Source organism: Argiope bruennichi, chromosome 3 (genome assembly GCF_947563725.1).
Source record: "Argiope bruennichi chromosome 3, qqArgBrue1.1, whole genome shotgun sequence".
Lineage (NCBI taxonomy): Eukaryota > Metazoa > Arthropoda > Arachnida > Araneae > Araneidae > Argiope > Argiope bruennichi.
In genome coordinates, this window is record NC_079153.1 from 43,733,941 (window position 1) to 43,758,143 (window position 24,203).

At 25.4% G+C, this 24,203-nt stretch overlaps 1 protein-coding gene across 1 annotated transcript; it reads left to right on the top strand.

Annotated features, from left to right (window-relative positions):
* The first annotated feature begins 16 nt into the window (after window positions 1–16).
* Window positions 17–18,344, top strand: LOC129964194 (NF-kappa-B essential modulator-like). Its single transcript, XM_056078915.1, has 12 exons — window positions 17–62; window positions 3,134–3,358; window positions 5,410–5,591; window positions 7,618–7,683; window positions 8,018–8,104; window positions 9,470–9,561; window positions 11,682–11,831; window positions 12,221–12,323; window positions 13,094–13,279; window positions 14,291–14,406; window positions 16,672–16,744; window positions 17,850–18,344. Exons 2-12 carry the CDS (start codon window positions 3,139–3,141, stop codon window positions 17,946–17,948), a joined length of 1,374 nt encoding a protein of 457 aa, XP_055934890.1. The 5' UTR covers window positions 17–62; window positions 3,134–3,138; the 3' UTR covers window positions 17,949–18,344.
* The last annotated feature ends 5,859 nt before the right edge of the window (window positions 18,345–24,203 follow it).

The window sequence follows — 24,203 nt, forward strand, 5'->3', positions numbered from 1 at the left end:
CTGAATGTTTCCTCTTGCTTATACTATTGCAATTGTTTCGGTTTTCCTTTTTCGTGTCACAAGTAGGTAAGACAGAAACTTCAAAGACTATTGAAAGATTATACCTAGAAACTTCAAGTAAATTGAAATTATTGTATAAATATTTAATGTTTGTCATCAAAAATTAATAAATAACACGAAAATTGCATGTCATTTTCTTAAAATGAAATACTTCCTTGTATTTCAGTTTGTCATGTGAAAATTACTTAGCTTCCTTCATTTATTATTACAACATGTATATTAAATGCTTTAGTGTGAACTTTTGTTTAAAAAATTTATTAATTTCTTGTTGCCACGATTGCTCATCGTTTTAATTCATGAGATAGTTTGTTTTAAACTAGAAAAACATTCAGATTTTTTTATATAATGGTATTTTATTATTTTGTTGGATTTTTAAAAATTCCATATGAGAATTTCATTTTTTAAAAACTTAACTGTTAATAATTAGATTTGAGAGTTACAAATTTTTTCGTCGTTATTTTGTCCTATGGTTCATTAAAATATTCTTTCCTCTTCCACTGTTATTGATTTTACTTTTGCTGATTGTAATAAAATTTTGGTGTTATAAAATATTAAAAAAAATTTGATGTTAAAAAAAACTATATTAGTTTTAAAATACACAAAATCTTATAAATTGTCATTAAAGTACTTAGAGGCTATCTCATTATGTGCTTGATGTCAATGCATAGTTGCCTAAAATCAGTATGAGTGCATTAATATAATGATATATAAAAGATATGAAAAAATTTAAGTATATCTGGTTAAAATCTTCTTTCAATATATGTTTAAAAATTTTGTTCAGCAAGGAAAGATCTACAAAGAGAATGAAGTTTTTTTTCTAAAACAGAGTTGCAAAAGAAACTTGCAATATATTTTCTGAGTGTAATTTTAGCAATATTTGAACTAATTAATACAATAGAAGTTCAGAGACAAGATTGTCGCATCAATTGCTATCCATAAATATAATGATAAGATTTCCTTAAGTGGATAAAAGTGTCAAGTGAAATTTAAGTTATGTCATTGCAGATAATTTATTGCACTATTTTAAATCTTTGATGATTAATATTTGCACTTAAACCCCTATAAGGGTAAATTACTTTAATGTTATACAAAAACATTCCATTTATTCAACTTCAGTTATCTGATTTAACAATTTTTCTAAATTATTAAAAGAACTTAGTCAAATATGAAAACCTTTTTGTAACTTGTATTTTTGTTCAAATGTGCAAAAATCTGAAATATTGTTAAGGAATTTATTTTGACAATATAAGAAGCACAAATTTTTATACCTCTTGTTGAAAATTTAACTATTATTTGTCTTTGAAATATATTCAATTCTCCTTTAAAAAGTTAGATTATTCTTATGATTGCACATATGTTTAAATATTAATGAAAACAATAATAATAAAAAAAGAATAATTTTTAGTTATAATTCATTAGAATGAAAGTGCACATTTAAACACATGATACCTGATAATTATGAAATAAGTTATTTGAAACTATCTTTTAATTTTTATTGATGTGGAGGTTTTTGCATGTTTTAAAGTTCCCAATTTACTTATATGTTTTTGCCATTTTTGTTAAATATCATTTTTACTACTGATCAGAAAGAGGATGATAATTTTATTGCTCATCAGAATTAAATTTGCATTCTTATTTTAATAATTAAAAAAATGTAGAATAATTTTAAGTGATATTCATTAATATTAACTTATGCACACTTATAGGAATAACCTATAATTTTCTGTTTAATAATATTTTGAAAAGTTATTTTTATATCTATTATATAAAATATTTATGCATTTAATTTATTAGCAATTGCTTTATGAAAAGCAGAGTATTCATTCCCTCTTTATGTTTTTTTTAAAGAAGTCTAACTCGGTGTTTTAAAAATATTTGTTTTTTAAATTAATTTCTACTTTAATAAATACAGTAGACTCCCAATTATCCGCGGTGCGGATTATCCGCGCCGGCCGCACAAAGTTTTTTTTTTTTTTTTTACTGATTTTTTCAAAAATGTGCAGTTGTACAGTTATGCTTTTGTAATTGCATAATACATTACAGTATTAAAACAGTACATATGTATTAATTTTTCTGTGTATCCTTGACACCTCTCGTAAGTACAAAGCACTTTTCTGTTTTCATTAACAAAATGCATTTTAGGTTAGTTTTGAGTGATATACTAAAATATTAAGCGTTAGTTAAACACTTCCTGCTGTTTATTTTACGTTATATTGTACATAAAACGATTTTTCAAAGTTGGAATGACTGTTTTCTTTTTTGCTATACCCGTTTTTAGCTTTTTTCGGATTATCCGCGATTTTTGTTATCCGCGGCGGCCGCGCCACCCAATTCCGCGGATAATCGGGAGTGCACTGTAATTCTCTTTTCTTTCTATTACTTCAGAGTGGAGACTAAAATAATTTTATATGTCTCAAATATTTTAAATATCTTAAAAATATTTAAGAATAACTTGGATGAATTCATTGCATTTTTGCCATAATTTTATTATACCCATCTATAGTTTTTTAAAAACTTTATTTGACTAATTTCTTAAATCAAGAAAATGTATTATTTTGTTGAATAGAAATTAAAATATTGGAATATTACCATAAATAAAACTACAATGTTCAAATTTCCCATTCTGATCATCATTTAAACAAAATTAAAATAATAAATTTTTTAAGAGGGAGAAAAAAAACTTATTTTCTGCTTATACATATATTGGCTTATATTCAAAAATATATGGTATCTAAACTAAACTATTTGTTTAGATAAACTATGTTGTTATCTATACTAATCTCCTGTAATCAATTTAAAAATAAAATATAATCAGAATTTTTTTAAAAAATGCATGCATTTAAAACACTGAAATAAGATGTAATCAAAATACTTTAATCCATTGAAGTTTTTTTTAAATTCCTAAATTAATAGTGCATTTTTTTATATTTTAACTATGTCCAATTTTTCTTAACTATGAATTTTATTAATTTACTGCATTATTTATTATATATCTGCATCATAAATTAGAAGAATTAAAAATTTTATTTGAAAATTGACTGCTTCAAACTTATTTAATTCATTTTCATTCTAGAAAATATGGCATCTGCAGAGGTGTCTCCCATTGAAAATGGAAGACATGAATCATTTGACTCTTCAGAATTTAGTTTGATTCCTCCCCCAGTAGATGGAGAGGAGGAGAGAGAAATGGCCAATAGCCAGTATGATTTGGGAAGTGCCTTTCCCATTCAGGATTTGAGTAATGTGGAAATTCAAAAGCGTCTTGTAGAATTAGTTGAAGACAATGAGTCCATGAAAGGTATTTAGTAGTATTTTCTATTTATTTATTATTTTTTTATGAAACTGAATTTTTTTGCTTTCTTTTTATATATGTGGGACTATTTATTTTTTTAAAAATGTGTTGACTGTACTGTAATTCTCGGAAATTAAGTCTATTTTAATTTCTTTTTACTTGATTTACTTTTTAAAATTCATTTTGTGCTTTACAAAAAAATTTATGATTTTATAATGCTGAAAAGGGGAAAAAATGAAATTCATTAAATTAAATTAATTTATTTCAGTTACTTACATTTTTGTACAAAATGTATTTAAAATATCAATTTGGTAATACAATAGTATTCTAATTTTTCATTAGAAACTGAAAAACTAAACTCATTTAATCTCGCAAGTTCATTTAAATTATTTTGGGTAACTTTTGCAGATAAATTTAAGCATCTACATGATGATAATAGCTATTTCATGCGCAGATTTTCTTCACAATGTAGTTCAATTAAGCAAATTATATAGTACATTTGTATTTTGAAAATTTCTGCCTCCTGTTCTTAATGTCCACCTATCTAGAAATGACTGTTATTGTATATAGAACAGTTGTTAATATTATTTTTAAATACATCACACACTTAGACTCTGAGATTTTATTTATTTTTTTACATACTTTTAAATTTATGCTCTAGTTATAACTTTTAATTTTCACTTTTGCTAATATATTTAATTCTTACTAAATTCCTTGCATCTTGAATCTAGTCTGTATACTGTATTTAAATTTAGTACCAAGAATTTAAAAAGAAGAATTAGAAATGATATAACACAACAAATTTAATCATATTTCCTTCTTTAAATTTTTTATAATGCAAATTATTCTGCTAGAACTACCAGGATTAAGTATTTTTAATGTTAAACTAATATTTCAAACTATTCTGTTTTAATATGTACCTTTAAACCTTGGCAATTAAAATTGTCTTTAATAGAATGCTATTCTATTATAACATATAAGCAGGATAATATTTGGGGTCACATTATTGTTATTCTTATTTTTTGCTATAATGATTATTCTTGTATATTCTGTCATTATTTATTTAAGTATATAATTTTGATGGAAATTTACAAATTGGAAACTCTTAAACTTATCAGCCACCTTGCATTAGTGATTTGGCAATATAAGTACTGAAATATAGTTGTCACTTTTCAAGATTATTTGTTTAAAACTTAATCCAAATTTCATTTGCAGCAAAAAATAATTATGAATCCTTTGCAAGTGTTGATTGTAATTATATTATTTTGTATTTTATTTTTGAACTTCGTCATGATTATGATGGTGGTAAGCTGCACTATCACATTTTTCTAGTAGCAATTGTAAATCCTTGGCATCTTATATTGGCGCTAAACAAAGGTTTTTTTTTTTTTTTTTTTTTTTGCACAAAAAATTTAGTAAAGCTTTGTTAGCTGTGGAAACAGGAATTACTGTTACTTCACAAGTATATCTTTGCTATTAGTGATATTCTCTATTAATTTTGTCAATTCTTTAAAAAATAATAGGTTCCTCTCATTTTTCATTCATTTCCTGAAGTGCAAAAAGTATTCTGCTATATTAAAGCTGAATTCAAAATAGAAAATTCCAGAAACTGTCTTTAAAAAATTTGAGCAAAGTTCTTTCTATTAAAATGAAAAACCTAATGAAATCACTTGTTAATATGAGGTGATAAAATAAAGTATGTTGCAATTCTCTCTAGAAATGTCACGAGGACACATTTTTTCATTTCTTGAAGTTATTTTACTATTTACTATTTCTTTCTTTTAATTTTCAGTTTTTGTAAAGTTTATATAATAGTTATAGAATGCAATTATGATAAAAACTAGAAATTATGTGAACAGCTTAACTAAAAAGAAACTAGTGGAGGTCTCTTCCTTAGTAATTCACGTTTTCCATATTGGCAAAAAATTCATAAGAGTTCCAACTTGTAAATAAGAAATATAATTTTTATGTATTCTATTCCCAAAAGATATGATATTCAAATCAATTTTAAATTTATCTTCCAAAATAAAATTTCTGTATATTCTATAATCATCTAGAGGCTCTGAAATATAATAATGCATTGATGAAGGACCAATTGCGTACCATCTCAGAGTGGCACAGCCAAATGACTGCATCTTTGTCGCAGCAGAGATTGTCTTTGGAAGAAGCTCATTTGAAAATTGAGGAGCTTGAAAAAGAGAATACAGAACTACGTCAAAAATCGTTCACTATCTCCCAGGTATGCTGTTCAATCAATGCTGTTAAAAAATGTATATTGTATAAAAATGCAATTTATATACAATAATTACAAATTTTATTAGTTACTGTTTTGTAATTCAAGAAATTGAAATACAGGGTGTTTATAAAGTCTCGGACCCATTTTGATGTTTAATAACTCATAAAATAATAAAGATAGATTTAAATTAATAACATAAATGGTTAAATAGACTCAAAAAGTTTCATGACCCTTGTCAATGAACTCCCACGTGTGCCCCCTTCGTCGCACGGAGAATATCAAGTCGATAGTCAATTTCACGCCAGGTAGCGACAAGCATGTCGGCATCCACAGAGCCATTTGCACACTTTATGGCGATTAACAATGCCAGAAACATGAAAGGATGCTTCATCGGAGAACATTATGCTCTTCAGAAAATCAGCAGCATCTTCTATCCTCCTTAGCATATCTGTTGCAAAGGCCATCCTCCTAGGCCTATCGTTCGGTTGAACTTGAACAATTTGAACTTTGTATGCCTGTAGTCTTAATTTTTTCTTAATAACCTTGTACACCGTCGAAATTGGCATATCCAATTCTGTTGCCGCTGATCTCACAGATATTCTAGGATTGTGTAAAAATGTCTCTCTGACACGCTCAACATCAAAATCACTTGTGCAAGGACGTCTGGAACGTTTCTTATCTTCGATACTTCCAATTTCTAGAAAATTCTTTTTCCACCGCAAGATGCTGTTTTTGGATGGAGGATCTTTTTGGTAAATTCTTCTGAAATTTCTCTGTGCTTGCACTATCGATTTCATTTCTATGAACCACCATAAAATCTGTGCTTTCTCTTGTGGTGTATGCATTCTCCTTAAAATCCGCTCGAATAAAACATCACATACAAAAGTACTACATAGAACAAACACATCAAAGTAAACATAACATTGCAATAGTTGCCAAAAACAAAAGAGAGAAAAATGCAATTAATAAGCAGACAATATTTAGAAAAGTACAGATATTTAGACTGGAAAATGAAATTATCTGAAATTCACCACACGCGCAGACGATATTTACAAAAGTAAAAATATTCAAACCTGAAAAGGAAAATATATGAGTCATTCCATCAATAAATGCAATAAGTGTGTTTATATCTTTATTATTTTATGAGTTATTAAACATCAAAATGGGTCCGGGACTTTATAAACATCCTGTATAAATAAATGTTATGCAAAAGAAATGACACTTTCACTTTAAAAAGTGAAGAACTGCATCAGAATTTATCAATAAATTATAAACATATTTGTTGATATTCTCTAAAAATGTGTATTTGTTTTTCTTCTTAATATTTATTTTATTTTTACATTTTTTTTCTCAATAAAGAACAATAGAGATTTTTCTATTTATTAATTTATATTTTCCGATGTATATTAAATAAATTCCTAAGTTTCTAATATTAGTTTCTATTATTTAATTTGTAATAATCTAGATAGAAACTTCCTTTAGTTCTCATCTTAATGTGAGCCAGTCATCCAAGAAATCTCTAACTTAAAAAAAAAATACTATTTAGTTAAATTTGTGTTTTTTATGTGTGCAATTACTTTGTGTTTTAACAGGGTTTTTATTTTTTATTTTTAAGAGACTAATAACTTGTAGGTTTTTTTTTGTTTATTTATATTTAGAAGTCTTTTTTTTTTAAAGAAAATTATTTCTAAACTGAAATGGTTATAATGAAAATTTTGTTATGTTGCTACCAATTTGAAGTATAAGTATTATGACATTTTGTTTATTGTACAATTATTTTAGTATGAAAATACACATTGCATCAATACATAGAAAATATTGATTCTAACATCATTTTTAGATATAATTTTTAATAATAAACAAGTGTAGGTATATATTTTATATTCTAATTAGATTCTTATATTTTAAAACTTATCTGATTTTTCTATAATACATGTTACTTTTGTTTTTGTTCTATAGTTTTAAAGAAAATAAAACTTTTTATTTTTATGTAATGGCTGATGATTTGTGTTTTTTACAATTATTTTAGCGTGAAAATTCACCTTGCAGTGACAATGAATTAGATTTTGAAATCATACAAGCAAAAAAATTCAAAGTACGTTTATTTTAATAATTTTTTTTGCTGTTGCCTGCAATATTTATTGTATTAAAATTTCATTATGTATCAATATGTTATTGCATATGGGATATTTTTTTAAAAATAAAAATCAGCTACTAACTCATAAGTATAGTAAAATTTTCAAAATTCATATTTCGTGTATCTGACATTGGTCTTTTTTTTATTTGAAGTCTATTAAAAATGAAATCAATATTCAATGTGCATTAAGAGTTTATATAATATTTATTGATTTTAAATTATTTTATATAATATTAAATATATTCCCTTCTATCACTAAGGAATTTTGATATATTGATAAAAAAAATTTCAGGAAGAAGAGGAAGTAAAACAACAGTTGAAAGAAACAGAAAAAAAAGTTTCAGAACTTCTGCAGCTAGTTGAAACACAGAATGCAGAGGTAATTTTTTTTCGTGTGTGTGTGTGTGTTTCTATTGATAGTTATTCTTACTAAACTAATTATAAGTGAATATGAAACCTTTAATATAAAAATTATCTGACTTTCTAATGAGTTGTAACTGGCTTAATTCTTGATCAAACTAAAAATTTTAAAATTTTTCACCAAGTAACACTAAAATTTAAATTCCCTAAGTGGCTATACATTCTGTTGGAAACTTGCTATGTCAATGCTGGCTAATTTTTTTCAATGATACTTTAATATTTTTTAATCAGTAAAAAGAATCTGTAAATACTTTTTTTTCTTGCTATATAATGTGTGAAATTCTGTGAATTCACACATTTCAAAATTCTGTGAATGAATAATTATACAAAATTATGGTTGTTATTTACTTGATATTTTTTTTTCAATCAGTATAATAAAAGCCTAGAAATGTACTGTTATGGTTCTAATACCATTTGGCCTAACAAATCTTATAATGTCCATGAACCAATGACTTATGATAAAGAGGAAATTTGCAAAGTGATCTTGACACTTAGCTAGAGCCCGAGACATTGATTTAGCACTAATATATAGAAATTGTTTGTCTTTCTGGAGAACTTTTAGGAGAAATTGCTGCATATTTGAAAGAATACTTAAAGGTCTTTTTGCATCCAACCTGAACTCATTGAGCTATTCATTACTAACATGCATATTGGTCTATTGATTTTTTTTGATTAAGTTGATTAAGAGTACAATTAGAGAGTAGAATCAGTAAGCAATTTTTTTTCTTTGATTCTGCTCTGCAGCTATGTTATGCCCTAACCCAGAAAGTCACTGATGAGCATAAATCCATTTTATCAGAAACAAAAGAAATAATTTTTTTTCAAATTTTACGGAATGATTTAGTAATGTCTGATATATTTTGAAACCTATTTTGTATTAAAATAATAAATTAACAGGCTGAGAATGAAAATTATTAAAAGTGGGAAAAAATTTCCAACTATATTGTTAATAGTGGTTATTAAATTTTTCAAACAGGTTTATCATTTAATGTCTGTCAATAGTCATTCAAATGTCCTTTAAATCAAAATGTCATGTGTTGTTATAAAAATTAGCAGAACTCAATTATGTATATATTTATGGTATTTTATTTTTTAATAGCAAAAAATTTCTAATCTATGTAAATTAAGAAATGTTATACAACCGAATTGATCAAACTATTGAATAAGTAATTTATATGAATATATTTTTTTAATTATTTATTAACAATTCACTGAATTTAAAATTCAAAATATTATATTTCACATTTTATTTTTTAAAAATATTTATGATGTAATTTGTATAAATATATATTTATACATATTTTATCATTTTTTTTCCTTGTAGATTAACAACCTGAAATTGGTTTGTGAAACAAAAGATAAAGAAAATGCTGATCTCAAAGGTCAACTTTCTGATCACAATGAACTCAAGTCAAGGTAAAAAGAAAAATGAGACTGTATACTTTTATATAATGCATTTAAAAAACCAAATATTATCTGAATATTGTATTATGGAAAATTGCACAGTATAGAGAATTTCTTATATTTCTTTTGTAATTAATTTCATTTTTCATGATTCCTATAATATATATTGCTCCTGTTCAGTATTTTTTAATTTCTTTATTGAATAGCTTAAGCTATGCACTTCTATTAAAGTAGGAAAATTTTTAGATTTTTGAGCTGAAATTTTGTTTATAGATTTTATAATTTGATACAAAAATGACAGATGGTCCAATTACACATCAAGGCTCAATATTGAAAATAGAATATATATCATGTATTATATACATAACCAGAAAGGTTTTTATAAAATGGCCCAAACTTAATTATTCTTATAATATTAGTTAAAACAAATATAGTTTTCATAATTTCTTTTTCCTTTTAATAGATCTATTATTTTAAAACATCCGATTTTGTGTCCTTTTTATATAATGTTAATAGTAATGAATTGGAGTAAGATGTGTGATATGTTTAATTTTATCTTGACATTTCTACAGTATTCTGCAATCCAATTTTTAATTACGAATTTGGTCTGGGGATAGAATTTGATTTCTTCAAATTTGACTCAATCCATCTTAGAACTGCTTTGTGCATCAAACAAGCATATTTATCGTCGCCCAGTTTCTGTAATATTTAAAAATAGTAATAATAATAATAAAAAAGAATATTTTATGAATGGAATACCAATTGCTGTTTTTGCTTGTCTGGGTCTCTAAATTATACAGTATATTAGCTTTAAACCTTTTTTTTTTTTTTAACAACATGCATAGTGTCCATTGTAATATATACTCAACAGTTGATTAAAAAATCTTTAAAGATAAATGTATAGTTCTAATGGGAAAATTACTCTGAATGGCATAAGAAAATTATATTCAGTGTATATATATTATATTTAGATATTATATATATTTAAATATAATAAAAGAAAATTATATTTAGATTGTGTAATCTAAATTTTCATACAATTTCTTGATTTTATTATTTTAAAATAAATTAAATAATTCATATTTAATGAAATATTCATTGCATACAAAAAAAAAAAAAAGATTCACTTTTTTGTAACTGAAAAAAATAGAGTTATGAAACTTTTTGAATACCACTCTGACACTTTTAGGACATTGCAATGACTGGTCAATCAAAAGACTCCCAATTCCTCAAGGCATCTGTTGATTAATGTAAAATAATCAAAGTTTCATTATTTGATTAGTTTTGATTACTAAAAATGAAACTTTTTTTTTGTTTAAAATTCCATGGTATCAAAAATATTTGACTAAATATAACTATTGGAGCCAATTGACTGAAAAAAATATGTATTTTTAATTGCAGCACATTTGTTGACTAAAGCAACACAAAATTCATTAGTCATTTAAAATAAATTTCCAATATTATTCACTGGACCATAGTTATTATATATTAATATATAATCTAAAATGCCAAATCTGGAAGTTTTAATAAAATATATTAAAATTGGTGCATCATTTCATATTTTGGCATTCATGTATTTAAAATTTTTATGTATTGCAGTTTTCTTACCATTTATTATTGATTCATTTGCAAGCACTTCTTCTGTTATACATCAAGAGTTTTGCAGATATGTATGATGGGAATATTTTTACATTAACTTTTCTGCAAACTAGATTAATAGATTTATACAGTATAGGAACTAACAGGTTTTAAAAGCTTATAAATAGCCTTCATACTTCTTAGATGTCTCGGAAAGAATATTTATATGGATGAAAAAAGAGATAAATGTTTATTTATAGAAATGCTTAAATGGTTGTTTATGGAAATACTTAAATGGTTAATTATCGAATTTCTCAATTTATTTGGTTTGTGCTTTTAGATTCAATTAGCAATCTAAAAGTTTAGTTGATTGCGAAGGTATTTACATGCAATCATTTATTATTAATATGATTATACAAATAGCACTTGGGATTTTGTATATAAATATTACATTTGAATAAATTTTAATTGCAGTATAGAATCTGAAAATATTTCATTTTATTTAGAACATTTTTAATGCTTTTTTACATATTGTTATTATTATTTTGCTTTAGATGTGAAAATTTGGGACTTAAGATGAAATCATGTGAAGAGACTACAAATCAAATACAAAAATTAGATGAAGAACAAGTGAAACTATTAACTGCTCTGCAGGAAATTGATAGTAAATTTGCTCAGGAGCAGAATGCACTTGAAAGAGAGAGGTAAATATTGTTTGATTCATTTTTACCAAATTATGAAAAACTTATAAATAAAGAAAATGAAAGCTAACAGCTATCTTAAAAAGATTATTTGCTATAATTTGTAAGAAATTTCATTTCAAATATGAGATTACATTAAGATTTTTCATTATGATTTGATAATAGATAAGAATCTCAATAAATTTTGAGCACAAAAGAAAATTATTATTATATGCATAAAATAGATTGTAGAAGTATCTTTGTTTTTTTGTTTTTTATAACTTAGACACCTTGAAAAATGCTGATTTTGCTAAGATTTTTTTAGATTAATTTTAAATTGGTTTTTCAGTGATTTATTTTTTAATATGTCTTTTTTGAATGAATGAATATCATCGATTTTTATTTTCTCATAGAATGAGTCATTCTGAGACTAAGAAACTCTTGAGGGATCTTCAAGAAAAATACAACAGAATTGATAAACTTCTGCAGATTGAATCAAAGGATCAAAAAGAAAAAGTAGGGCAATTTTCTTTGAATATATATATATATAAGACATGATTACAAACTTTAAGATCTAAATATTCTTCTTACTTTACCTGTAAATAAATGTTAATGCTCATTATTAACATTTATATATTTTATCCACTTTTTTTTCTATTTCCATTTTGAAATTTGCATTTTTTGTTCACAACTTTTGGTATTAATTTTAGAAAATTTTTCCTCCTTACTAAATTATATACCCAAAGACGAGTTGCAGGTATTTCATTACATAATAATATTGTCATGTCAATAAATTATAAATTTTATTAGCTAGCAATTTTGCTTTACTGAGGTTAGAAGCATTCATAGTTTGCACAAATTTTCCTGCAAGAACTGTTATAAAATCCATGATGAAAACTTTGCATGATTAATGTAATAAACTATAGGTTTTATTATTATTTCCGTTTAATTTGTAAGAATATCTTCTAGTTATTTTTAAACTCGCAATAGATAATATTTTAGATTTTAGACATTCTGGCAGAATATTTTATTATTTTAATGATTCTAAAAGCACATAAAGAAGGATAAATTGAAAATAAGGTATCTTTTTGATTATTCATAAATAACATTAATATTTTATTAATTAATTACTTTAATTTAAATTTTGTATGAAATTCAAATGTGTAGATATCTACATATTTATTCTCAATGCAACTGATTCTCATTGCACACCAACTTAATAAAATAAATTTTTAGAATGTAAATATTTAGATCTTTTAAAAATAAAATTGCAAATACATTTTCAGAGTGAACAATTCTTAAGACGAGAGCAGGAGGCAAAAAGAGCTCTAGAACAAATTGATGAACTGACAGCTAAGTTGTTTGACTTTGAACAACAATTGGAAGAGAAAGATAGAGAGATTAGAATGCTTTCTAATCAGCTTGAAGCAGCCAGTCGAGAATCAGAGGAAATTCCCATCCTCAAAGCACAAGTTAGTAATAATTAATGAATTTAAATTATTTTTAATATTTTTTTTCTATAAATACAATGCTTTTTTTCAGGCTATTTTGCTCTTTTTCTGATTAATATAAACCCTATATTTTGCCTTTTCCCCACCTTTTATAAGTAGACAATCTATTTAATGTTAAGTAGAAAATCTATTCTGTAAAATATTTAGATTTTTTAAGTATACATTTTAATACAGAAGATCATTCAAAATTTATCATTTTCTAAGGAGCTACTATTTTAATTTAGAATCATGTTAAATTATTAGTACTTATTTGTAAACATGGAATAATGGAATCTGTATTTTATTTATATCAGAACTATGCTAAAAAATTATGTTCTGATTTATTGCATTTAATAAAGAAAATTTTGCCGAAATTACCTTTTTTGTGAGATTTTGTTGCTTGTACCTTCTATTGAGATAATGCAGTTATAATAAGTTATAGGAATTAACTTAAAAAAAATTAAACTTTGAAAATAATATAATTATTGTAAAAACAATGATTGTTTTTTCAGCATTTGGAAAGTTTTATTTGTATATTTGTTACAATATATAAATTTCAAAAAGGAAAGAAAATTTAACAGCTACAATAAATAAATAATTAACAATTTTAATCAAAATTTTTGATATTGATTCCCCGCCCCTCCATTTTTTAAATATAATTATCTGTCTAAAGAAAAAAAAAAAGCAAAAAAAAGAAGTCTGTACATAGCAATTTTCTACTCAGATTACTGTATTGAAATGTGTTTGTGATATATTGCACATCTAACAGCATAAGCACAATATATTGTATATTTTATGCTAATAATTGTTTTGGCTTTTAATGGAGTCTGAAATATAGATATTTTATATTCAATATAATTTTTTTTTTAAATTTTATTTTAAAGCGTCTTTATTTTAAGAATTTTATGTCCAAGAAATTAATAAAATGTATCAGTCCCAAATTTGCTTTTCTTATACATTATAAATTATTTCTTTCTCCATTTATTCTTTCAGTTGGATGTCTACAAGATAGAGTTAAATAATGAAAAGGAAGCTTCTCAGAAAAATATTCAGAGATTGACTCAAGAACTTAGTGATCTCCAAACTGCAGTATCTTTCTGCTCTAGCTGGTAATTCATTACATGTGCCTATTTTATTTATCATAATTGCATAGTAGCTATTTTTATATTTACATTATATAAATGAATGGGAAATTCTAAATAGTTTATAGTACAGAAATCTGCACTATTGAATAGTTTTTTTTTAAATGCAACTCAAAAATATTATGAAACAACAGGAAAATTTCATGAAATAACTAATTTTTTTATAGCTGCAAAGGAATTACCCCCCCCCCCCCCATCCTGTCAAGCTCAATTCCACTAAAGATCCATCACATACACAGGACTGGTGCACGTTAAATTTGTTGCCAAGGGCTGTATGTTCACCCACTGATGTGTGAAAATTTGGATTAGAGGTGCCAGCTTAGGTGTTGTCCTTGTCATTTAACTGGAGTTCAGAATTATGAGGTCCTTCCTGACATAGTCATTGTGTTGCTTCCAAATGGGGCATTAATATAACTAAACTAAACCCACCTTACCAAAAACATTCAGGGGAATCTAAACATTTTTCACAATAGTATTGATGCATGAACTATGGTTCACTAATGGTAATCATTGGCCATGGTATATCACTTTATGGTAAAAGTGGCATCATATCATCAGAGTAGTAGTAACTTGATCCCATGCCATTTCTTTATCGATCTGGCAAGCTAGAACCAACTATTATATGAAGCCTGTCATCCCTATATCTGACATCGTCCTCAATCTGATGGAGTGTCAGTTTATTATAAATTTAAAACATTGTTTATGCGTAGTACAAGCTGCCATGTTGATGCATAAGCAAATCTCCATTGTCAGTACCTAATCTTCAATGAATTAATTTGAAGTTGTTAGAGCTTGCCATTCTTGAAGTTCGAGCAATAATATTCTCAAATTTGATCCTACCTGTATAATGTGCTCTAGATTCTTTGTAATTCATATAATCATGGTGGTTGGTAATGTGTCAAACTGATTTTTTTTTTTGAGCAAAAATACTTAGCATTGGGGCTAATATAGTTTTGCATAATATTCAAACTACTAAATAGTTTTATAGTGACAAGTAGTTAAATATAAGGAAAATTTTGGTAAATGTTTTGTAGAAATTAAATACTTAATTTTTAATTCATTAAAAACTATATTTCCATATATATAATATAAATTATGTTTATTGTTGCTATTTCTATCAAATTAAAATATTACAGACATTGACATTTAAGAACATTTATAATTAATTAATATTTAAAATTATTAATAGCTTATAGAAAAAAATAGTTTCATGAAATTTAAAACATAATTACAAATAAAGGAATTTTTGTGTATTATAGTATTCCATTCAAAAGTATTTTTCATATAAAAAAGTATAAACTAGGAAAACTGAAACTAGGTTTCTAACTAAACTCAACTAAATTAAACTAAACTGAAACTAATTTTCTTAAACCAAAATAAGCTACGTATTTTATTGAAACATGACTGTAAAGATTCAATCTACAAAAGGAAAAAATCCTAAATTTTTTCGAAAATGTGTTTGTTTGACATATTGAGATTAAAAAGGAAGAAGATAATATAATGAGTAGAAGATAATATAATCATTAATTCACTGGAGTGTTTTAAGGTTTCTCACCGTAATCATGGAAATCAGTAATCTCCATATTCAATTGAAATGGATATCAAGCGGCTCCATGACTAGAAAAATATGTTATTCTTTCTTTCAAAAAACAGAATAATGCATGGAATGTAATATTTTTATTTTTTTTATGAAGAAGAGGCTTAGTTATCAATATTTAACCATGTATTTAATTGTTAAATTAATTTTAAATTAAATTTTCTTTTTTAAAAAATAAAATTAATGGAATGCATATTGCTTATATATTTTTCTAATATATCAAAATTTTCACGCAAACAATTGTTCACATTTCTTATTTAAGCCATTCTTCAGTAGTTATAATTAATTAAATTTACTGAGCAAGTTGTTTTGATAAAAAGTGAAAACAATTTTGCAAGATATCTTCGATGGTTTAAGAAAGAACCATCTTTATAACTACTGATGCATATTTAATGCCTATTTGCATCTGTTAATCTGTACCAAATTCGGTACCAATATATTTTGAAGGAAGGGCTCATTATCTTGAAACTATTTTTAAGAAGTTTAATTAGAATTTTAATGAAAAAATATGAAAAATTTTGGTGGTGTTTCTAAAAATATTTTTGGAAAAAAAAGGGGGAAAAAAAAGTAATTTTAGCATTTTTAAAATGATGTTTATACATTGTCTTTAGTTTTGATTGTTTTTTCTCCTTCAGTGGTGCTGGAAATGCCCATGCAGATGCAGCAGCAAGAGCCAAAGGACGTCGGAGACAAGGTTCTAGCCGTCAAGTAAGTACTTTTTTTTTTTTTAATTTTATTTAAAGAGCAGAAAAATTGAAACGATTAAAGAAATAATTGAGCTTCAAAGGGGATGGGGGACATGGCATTTTAAACTCAAAACAATTATATTTCAATAAGACTTGGGTTAAATTTTTTTCTTTGTTTTATTTGAAAAAAAATTGTATTATTTCTAACTTGCAAAGGTGCTGATATCCGAGCAATTTGATAAATTTCTTAGATATTATGGAAATATAAATTCTGTGTTATGAAAAAAAAAAGTTAAATGCTTGCCCTGAAATATTTAATTTTTTAAATCTTTGTTTTAGAGGTTTATTTTTTTATATATGTCTATTTAAAAAGTATGACAGTAATATATTTTTTTATTTACAAATGATTTTATTCATCGAGTTTGCAATAATTAAAAAATCTTATATGTCAGTAAATGTCATATAACACATATAAATTGTTATGTGAATTTAAGTTATGTGATTTTATGTGATTAAGTTATGTGATTTCACAGCATAAACTTTTAGTTTTTATTATTTTTAATTTCAAAAATGGAAGAAAAATTACAATTTGGTGATTCCAAATGGTAGGCAATTTTAAAGAGCTGATGTAACTTTTAGCCATCTGGTATGCTACTGTAGATACTGTCATGAGTCACATAGTTTTAAAATTCAAGAAAAAATTGCCATATTGGATTTGATGAATTTAAATAATGGAAGAGATTTTGTACAGACCTTTAGCATCCCTCCATGATCAGTTTTGTAAATAATTGCAAAAATTGCCATTGGTATATGTATACTTTATATTACCATATGTTTTTGAATTAAAAGAAAAGGAATAGAAAGAAAATTAACTACTTTAAGCCAATTAATTATTTATTCATAAAAAAAGGAGAAATAATTTCAAAAATACCTTAATCTGCAGAATGAAAAAATTGTAATTTAGTAATGAATTGCACAATTATGATTTTATGAACATGAATTTTTTAAATAATTTGCAGTATATTTAAAATGTTTTGCAACATTTTGAAAGATTTTTTTAAAAATTTGTATGCATTATAGATTATTTTTTTTTTCATTTTTAAATATATTCAATTTGTATTCAATAGGAGGTGGCTATGCTTACATGTCCTTTGTGCCAGTTTGGATTCAAAGATGTTCAATCACTTGAGAATCATGTTAATAGTTGCCTAGACAAAGCTCAGTGATTTTCTTTAGCTCAGAGAGTCGTATTTTAAGTATTTTAGCAGAGTATAATCTTGTTTTCCGAATGTGTCAGCTAGGTTAACAATAAACAGAAACAATAAATAAAACAATAAACATTCTACAAATATTCATGATGTATTTATTCTGCCACTGATGGGGAAATCATGAGCATGATATTGTTGCATATGAAAATATGTTTTTATACAGGTAGTATTTAAGCATGCTTGTTTGTAACCGATTCCACTTACATTCAATGTAAAGGTTGTGAAATCAATTATTTTAGTTTTCTGGTTACTAAAATGAGTTGTAAAAAACTTTGTATTTTTATTGTTGTAAAAATATTGTTACATTGTTAAAAATAAAATGAGGAATAGTATTAAAATCTTCCCTGTTTCCACTGTTTACTGTTAATATGTTATTTAGAATACTTTTTATTATAATTTTATTTGGATTTTTTGCTCAAGATGTAGCAATAAAATGTTCACTAAATTGTATTTTCTGTTTTAAGTTCACACCACTTTCAAATAAGAATTATTCTAAAGGATAAAACATTATAATTGTTTTTATGTTTATTTAAATGTTGAATTTAGTAATATTGTGAGTAATTTTTCAACCTATTTGAGATTGTAGGGATTTGGGCATGCCTTAAAAGTTGATTAAAAACAATAAAATTTAATTGTTTCAAATGTTTTAAATAAATTAAAAAAGTTTTTACATTGCAAGTAGGTGAGCATCACAGTACTGAAAGATATGTCAGATAAAAAAAAATATGTTTCTGTGTACAAGTCAAAAAATTTTTGCAACTTTTTCTAAAGCTAAACTAGAAAATTGGCTTATAAATGGATCCGCAAACTATGTAGGCATTTTCCCCATAGCAGGGTGCAAGCAGTAAATCACTAAATATTGCCAAATGTGGCACTTTAATTATGTATTTTATATTTCTTGAGAAAAAAATTAGCTCATTTCATTTAAAATTATTCTTTTCATGAAAATTTGATGTACTTTTGAAACTAAATTTGTTTATTATTTACTAGTTTGTTGCATCAGAAGGACGATTTAGGGAGAAATGATAAGCTGCATTGCTGTTGCAATATTTTGCAAATGTGATCATATTCAATATGAAATTTGCAGCAAAAAAAAATTTCTTTTATCACTCATCTTTCAAATGCAAAAAGTATATAAATAAAATAATAATTAAAAAAAACATGGCACAGAAAATATGTTTACACAAATGGAACATGTATAAAAAATAACTGCTATTGGATGGGGGAAGGAATGCGCTAGTTTCGGATAGTTATTCTTATCAAAACTCGTTGTTGATGGCTGGTGATTTATTTTATAGTGATTTGATTTGAAAATTTCTATCCATTTTACTTGCTTGGCAATATTTTCACCCTCATAGTTACATACTCGAAAGTTAGAGAAATTTTTAAAATTTCGATTTTGCTTATATAGGAATTTTGAATTTTAGGTAAATTTTTGAAGAATAAACACACTTTCGACTTATATTCATAAGTTATGTTAAAAGTAATTAAATTTATAATACAGGAGAATTATAAAATAACCCTCATATTTTGATATTTAGCTTTTAAAATTCACTAGAAGATGTGTTCGTCTTGATGGATTGTTATTTTTTTAAGAATATCTCTAATAAGATTGTCGCAGATTAAATAACGAGAGTTATAGTAGAAAATCTCATGCACATGGACAGAATGCTTAAAAAATATATAAAATATTATTTTTTATAGACTTTAGATATATAGTTATATTAACAGTTTTGTTTCCTTGCAGCGATATGCATAAGCAATCAAATGAAAACTAATTGCTGAAGTCAGTTTGAAACGAATCAAGACAGATTTACAGAAACAAAAATCAATGCCAAACACAAAATAATCAATCTAATGACATTCTTATCGATTGGGAATTTCCCCCATCTAACTTTTATTAAGCCCTTGAATATACTTAATAGAACATTCATAAATGCTTCTAATCTTTACTATAATTCCAATATATATATATATATATATATATATATATATATATATAATATACACTTTATAGTAAAGATAAATGTGTGTATATAAATATATATATTCAGAGGGTAAGAATGTGCGCCTCGGAGAGCTTTTTTTAAAAATTTTAACTAAAAGCGAAATTTCGGTATTTTTTTGCGAGAAATTTCGAAAAAATTGCAACATAAAAATAATTTTTACATCATCTTAAAATTTAATAAATTATGTTTTCAACGATTCAATTTAATTGCTATACAAAAATTTTCTGAATATAGCAAATTTTTTAAAAAAAATATTTTTGATTGTCTAGTTTTTAATAATATTACCCTCAAATACAAACTGTTTTCATTGTTCTCTCAAATAATTAATCGCATAATCTTCTTCTGTCATTAAGAACTAAAAAAGGATGATTTTATTTAATTTTGGTATAATTTACAAGATGAATAAAAAAGTGAAGTTACTGTATATTAAAAATTAAATGATAGATTTAAATTTTTAATAGCGGTATGATGTTATGGTTCTGGTCTCCATTAGAAAAGTTCATATACACAGTGAACAGAGTATGCAAGACAATTAAAGTAAACTGTAAAGTTTAAAGTAATGTCTGACGATTTGGCAGAATCGTGGAGTTATTGTATTTAAACGATTTTTTTAAATGAAATATAAACAGCATTTCTGGCTAACCAGTTGTTGCGCAGAGACAATTTATACTAATATTATATTTGAAGGTGTGTTTGTGTGCTTGTAATTTGTGTGTTGATGCTCCACAAGTCGGAATATTTAATATAGAACTACCAAGTGACAAGATATATGTATTTTGGAAAGTAGAAACGTGTACTCTGAAGCAATTTATTTTTGAAATTTTAATTGAAAATTAAATTTTTGCAGTTTTGCTGCAATAATTTCCGAAAGTATTATGGTATAAAATCGATTTTTATATCAACCTAATATTAAAAAATTTGTTTTTTTTAATGGTAGTGATTTTTTTTTTTGCCATGTAAATATTTTTTCTCATTTAATCAACAAAAAAATATTTTAAGTACATTTTTCGACAAGAATTTCTGAACCAATATTAAACATATCAAGAAAGATAACACAAAAACATAAGAATTCTGGAAGAACATTATCGATATTTTTTCATTTTTGTTTTACAATGCAAATTGTCCTTCTTTACACAAATCAATATTATCAAAACAAATTTCACCATAGTATGCAATGTATTTAATTAATTGTGGGGAAAATCTGAAAAAATATTATTCAACATGAAGAAAAATGCCAACTTTTATACTGTTCTATTTTCAGAACTAGGTTGTATTATTAAAAAGTTAGAAATAGCAAAATGTATCCATTTTTTACTAATTTTAGTAGAGCGGCAGAAAATAAGGGAAATGCATAGTAAAAATGAGCAGAACAGCGGTTTATTAAAATAGTGTGCATTATATATCTATCAAAATTGTAAACTTAAAAATATATTGTTAAATAAACCATAAAACCAGGTTACATAATATTTAAATAAACATTTTAATGATCATTTAGCCTGGCCAATCAGCAAGTCGCCAGAGGCGGCTAGTAAATAAATGAAACATGTAGTTTATGATCCAATTATTATTCATTTGTACATATAGAAAACAAACACACACAACCTGAATAAATTGCTAGACACTAAAACAGAAGCTACCACCTACATATTTAAAAAAACGGGCTGGACTTTTCTATAAAGAGACATTATATTCTTCATTGTTATTGGAAAGTGGTAAGGGAGAAGAAGCCGATATTAAATTTTTATATTCATTTTTTTGTATTTTTCCATATGAGCCATCTGATAGGGTGCAAACTCATTGTCAAGATTAAAATGTCAAATGAAAGAGATTATTTTCCATTTTTCTTATCTTATAATAATTAAGATACAGAAGGTCTTTTATCTAAAATGTGCCAAATCTTTACTTTTTTTACTGAAATGGGCAAGCATTAAGAAACTATGAAACAGATAAATAAAGGCTATGTTGATATGAAAACAAAGGTCTAGAGCAACAAATGATTTTCTGAAAAAATTGCAGAATTAGAGACTCTTTTTGGTATAATCCACAGAAATCAACATCTTGCTTCAGTTGTGAACTGGAAATTCCATACCCAAAGACTTGGGGAATTTTGACTGAGCATTTACGTTACTAATGCAAAAACAACAAATGGAGTTTATTGACAAAAACATTTTTCATTGAAAGTTAGAAGAATTGGACTATCTTATAGACATTAAAGTATAGAACATTTTCAACTGTTTGAAAAGAAAATGGAATGCTTTCTTTTTCTTCCCTTTAATTTTTATAGTTGCAATACTTTTTTGAAGTATAATGAATTTGAACCTGATGAAAAGAATACATGGTATTTTAAGTAGTGGCAGTTCATCCTTTGTGATTTAGGAAGTGCTTTTAGTCCTATGCTAAGCAGACATGTATATTTGATTTACTGACATTTTTTAAAAATTAAGCTAATTTAGCTAATGTATTTTTGTCTTGAAATATTAATAATTTTATTAAATAATCCTAGGAAATCATAAAAAACGTCAGCATTGTATTTGTGGAATTCTTTTACCATTTATTGCATTTCAAAACTGTGTCAATAGCATTTAATCTTTCTTTTGAGCCATTTCGTTACTGATCTCACTTGGTTATTGTTCAAGTTCCTCTCTGTCAATCCTTACTAATTGCATTATTTCATTATCTATCAATTTTCAGATTTCTGGACTTGTATATTTGTGAATAAAAATGTAGTGAAAGCTATGCAAAGACCTTCACTATCACAGCAGTCCAATGGGTTTTGAGTTATCAACAATATTCGATATAGTATCCAAATGCCTGACCTTGATACCCTTCAAATAGCAAAACAAAAGCCTCATCAAACGAAACTAATGAGTACTATTTTAGTTTAATTATTTTGGGACCAATCTCAGTTAAAAAGAAATGTTGACTAGTTGAAGGTACTGTATAAAGAAAAATAAGTGATTGTTTACAATTTCTTTTCCTATGAACAAAATGTTATTTGCAAGAACATTACCTAAGGATAGAAATATTATTTGTAGGTACTGCCAAATTTATTATTCTGAGTGTAGGAATTTTTCTTTTCCTTCCTTAAAACCAATTGTTTTATGCTTGAAATAACAAAATTTAATATTTCTTTGTGATTTTTTTTAATATTATAGATACACGTGTTACTAGCACTGTTTTGTCTATAAGATGCATTGATATTTTATTTCATATCCACAGAAACAAAATATTATGATTGCTATGTTTGAAAGAAGTCCATACATTCAGAAATTTATCGAAATAGTAAGCAATTGCCAATAAAAAGGAAATATGTGTCTGTTTATTGATGGTAAATGTTAACATGCGTAATAAATGCGTTATTCAAATTTAATATGAATAACTTAGAGGAAAAAAAAAATGTTTTTGCAAAATTTAATTGAAAATCTAGCAAAATTTCAGGAAAAACAAACATGATTGCACAAATATGCATTTTGTAGAAAATTATTTTTCCTATGATGTGAATTTGATCTCAACAATTTATTCTTTATTTTTAAGTATTCTTCAATAAAAATACTTTTTATTACATTCATGGAATTCAAATTTTCAATTCCCACCTTCCCATTAACAATGCGTCTGTTATATCATGCTTTAACGAGGGGGGATTATTCTTTAGACATTAATTCTGAAACATACATTTATTTTATAATTAAATACACATATAACGCAGATTTTATTAAAAAAAATTGATTTTTATTTTGGTATTTATCTTTGGAGATATCAGCAATCATAATTCAGAGGAAGTAATACAATATTGTTTTCTTGATCTTGACTCTCTTTTTTGAAGTATAACAATAAATCAAATTTACTATTGGTAATATTTGATAATCTTTAGCAGTATTTTTAATATTCTGGAATAATAAAAATGGATGATTAATCCTTATGCTTTTTTTTATATTTTATTATTTTTTTCATAATATTTTAAATTGTGGATAAATTCTTTTAAAACTTTTATATATATATATATAAACTGTTACACATTTCTTTGTAAGCCCATGTGAAAATTTTAATGACAATTTAGCTAAAATGCACATTTTCATGCTTTAAAATAAAGTCATTTTTCTTATTTAAGTTAAGAAGGAAAATAAATTTTTAAAAAATTAGAATATTGTAAAATGTGACAGTTATGTAAGGAAGCTGGAAAGAAAACTTCATCCTTGGATACTAT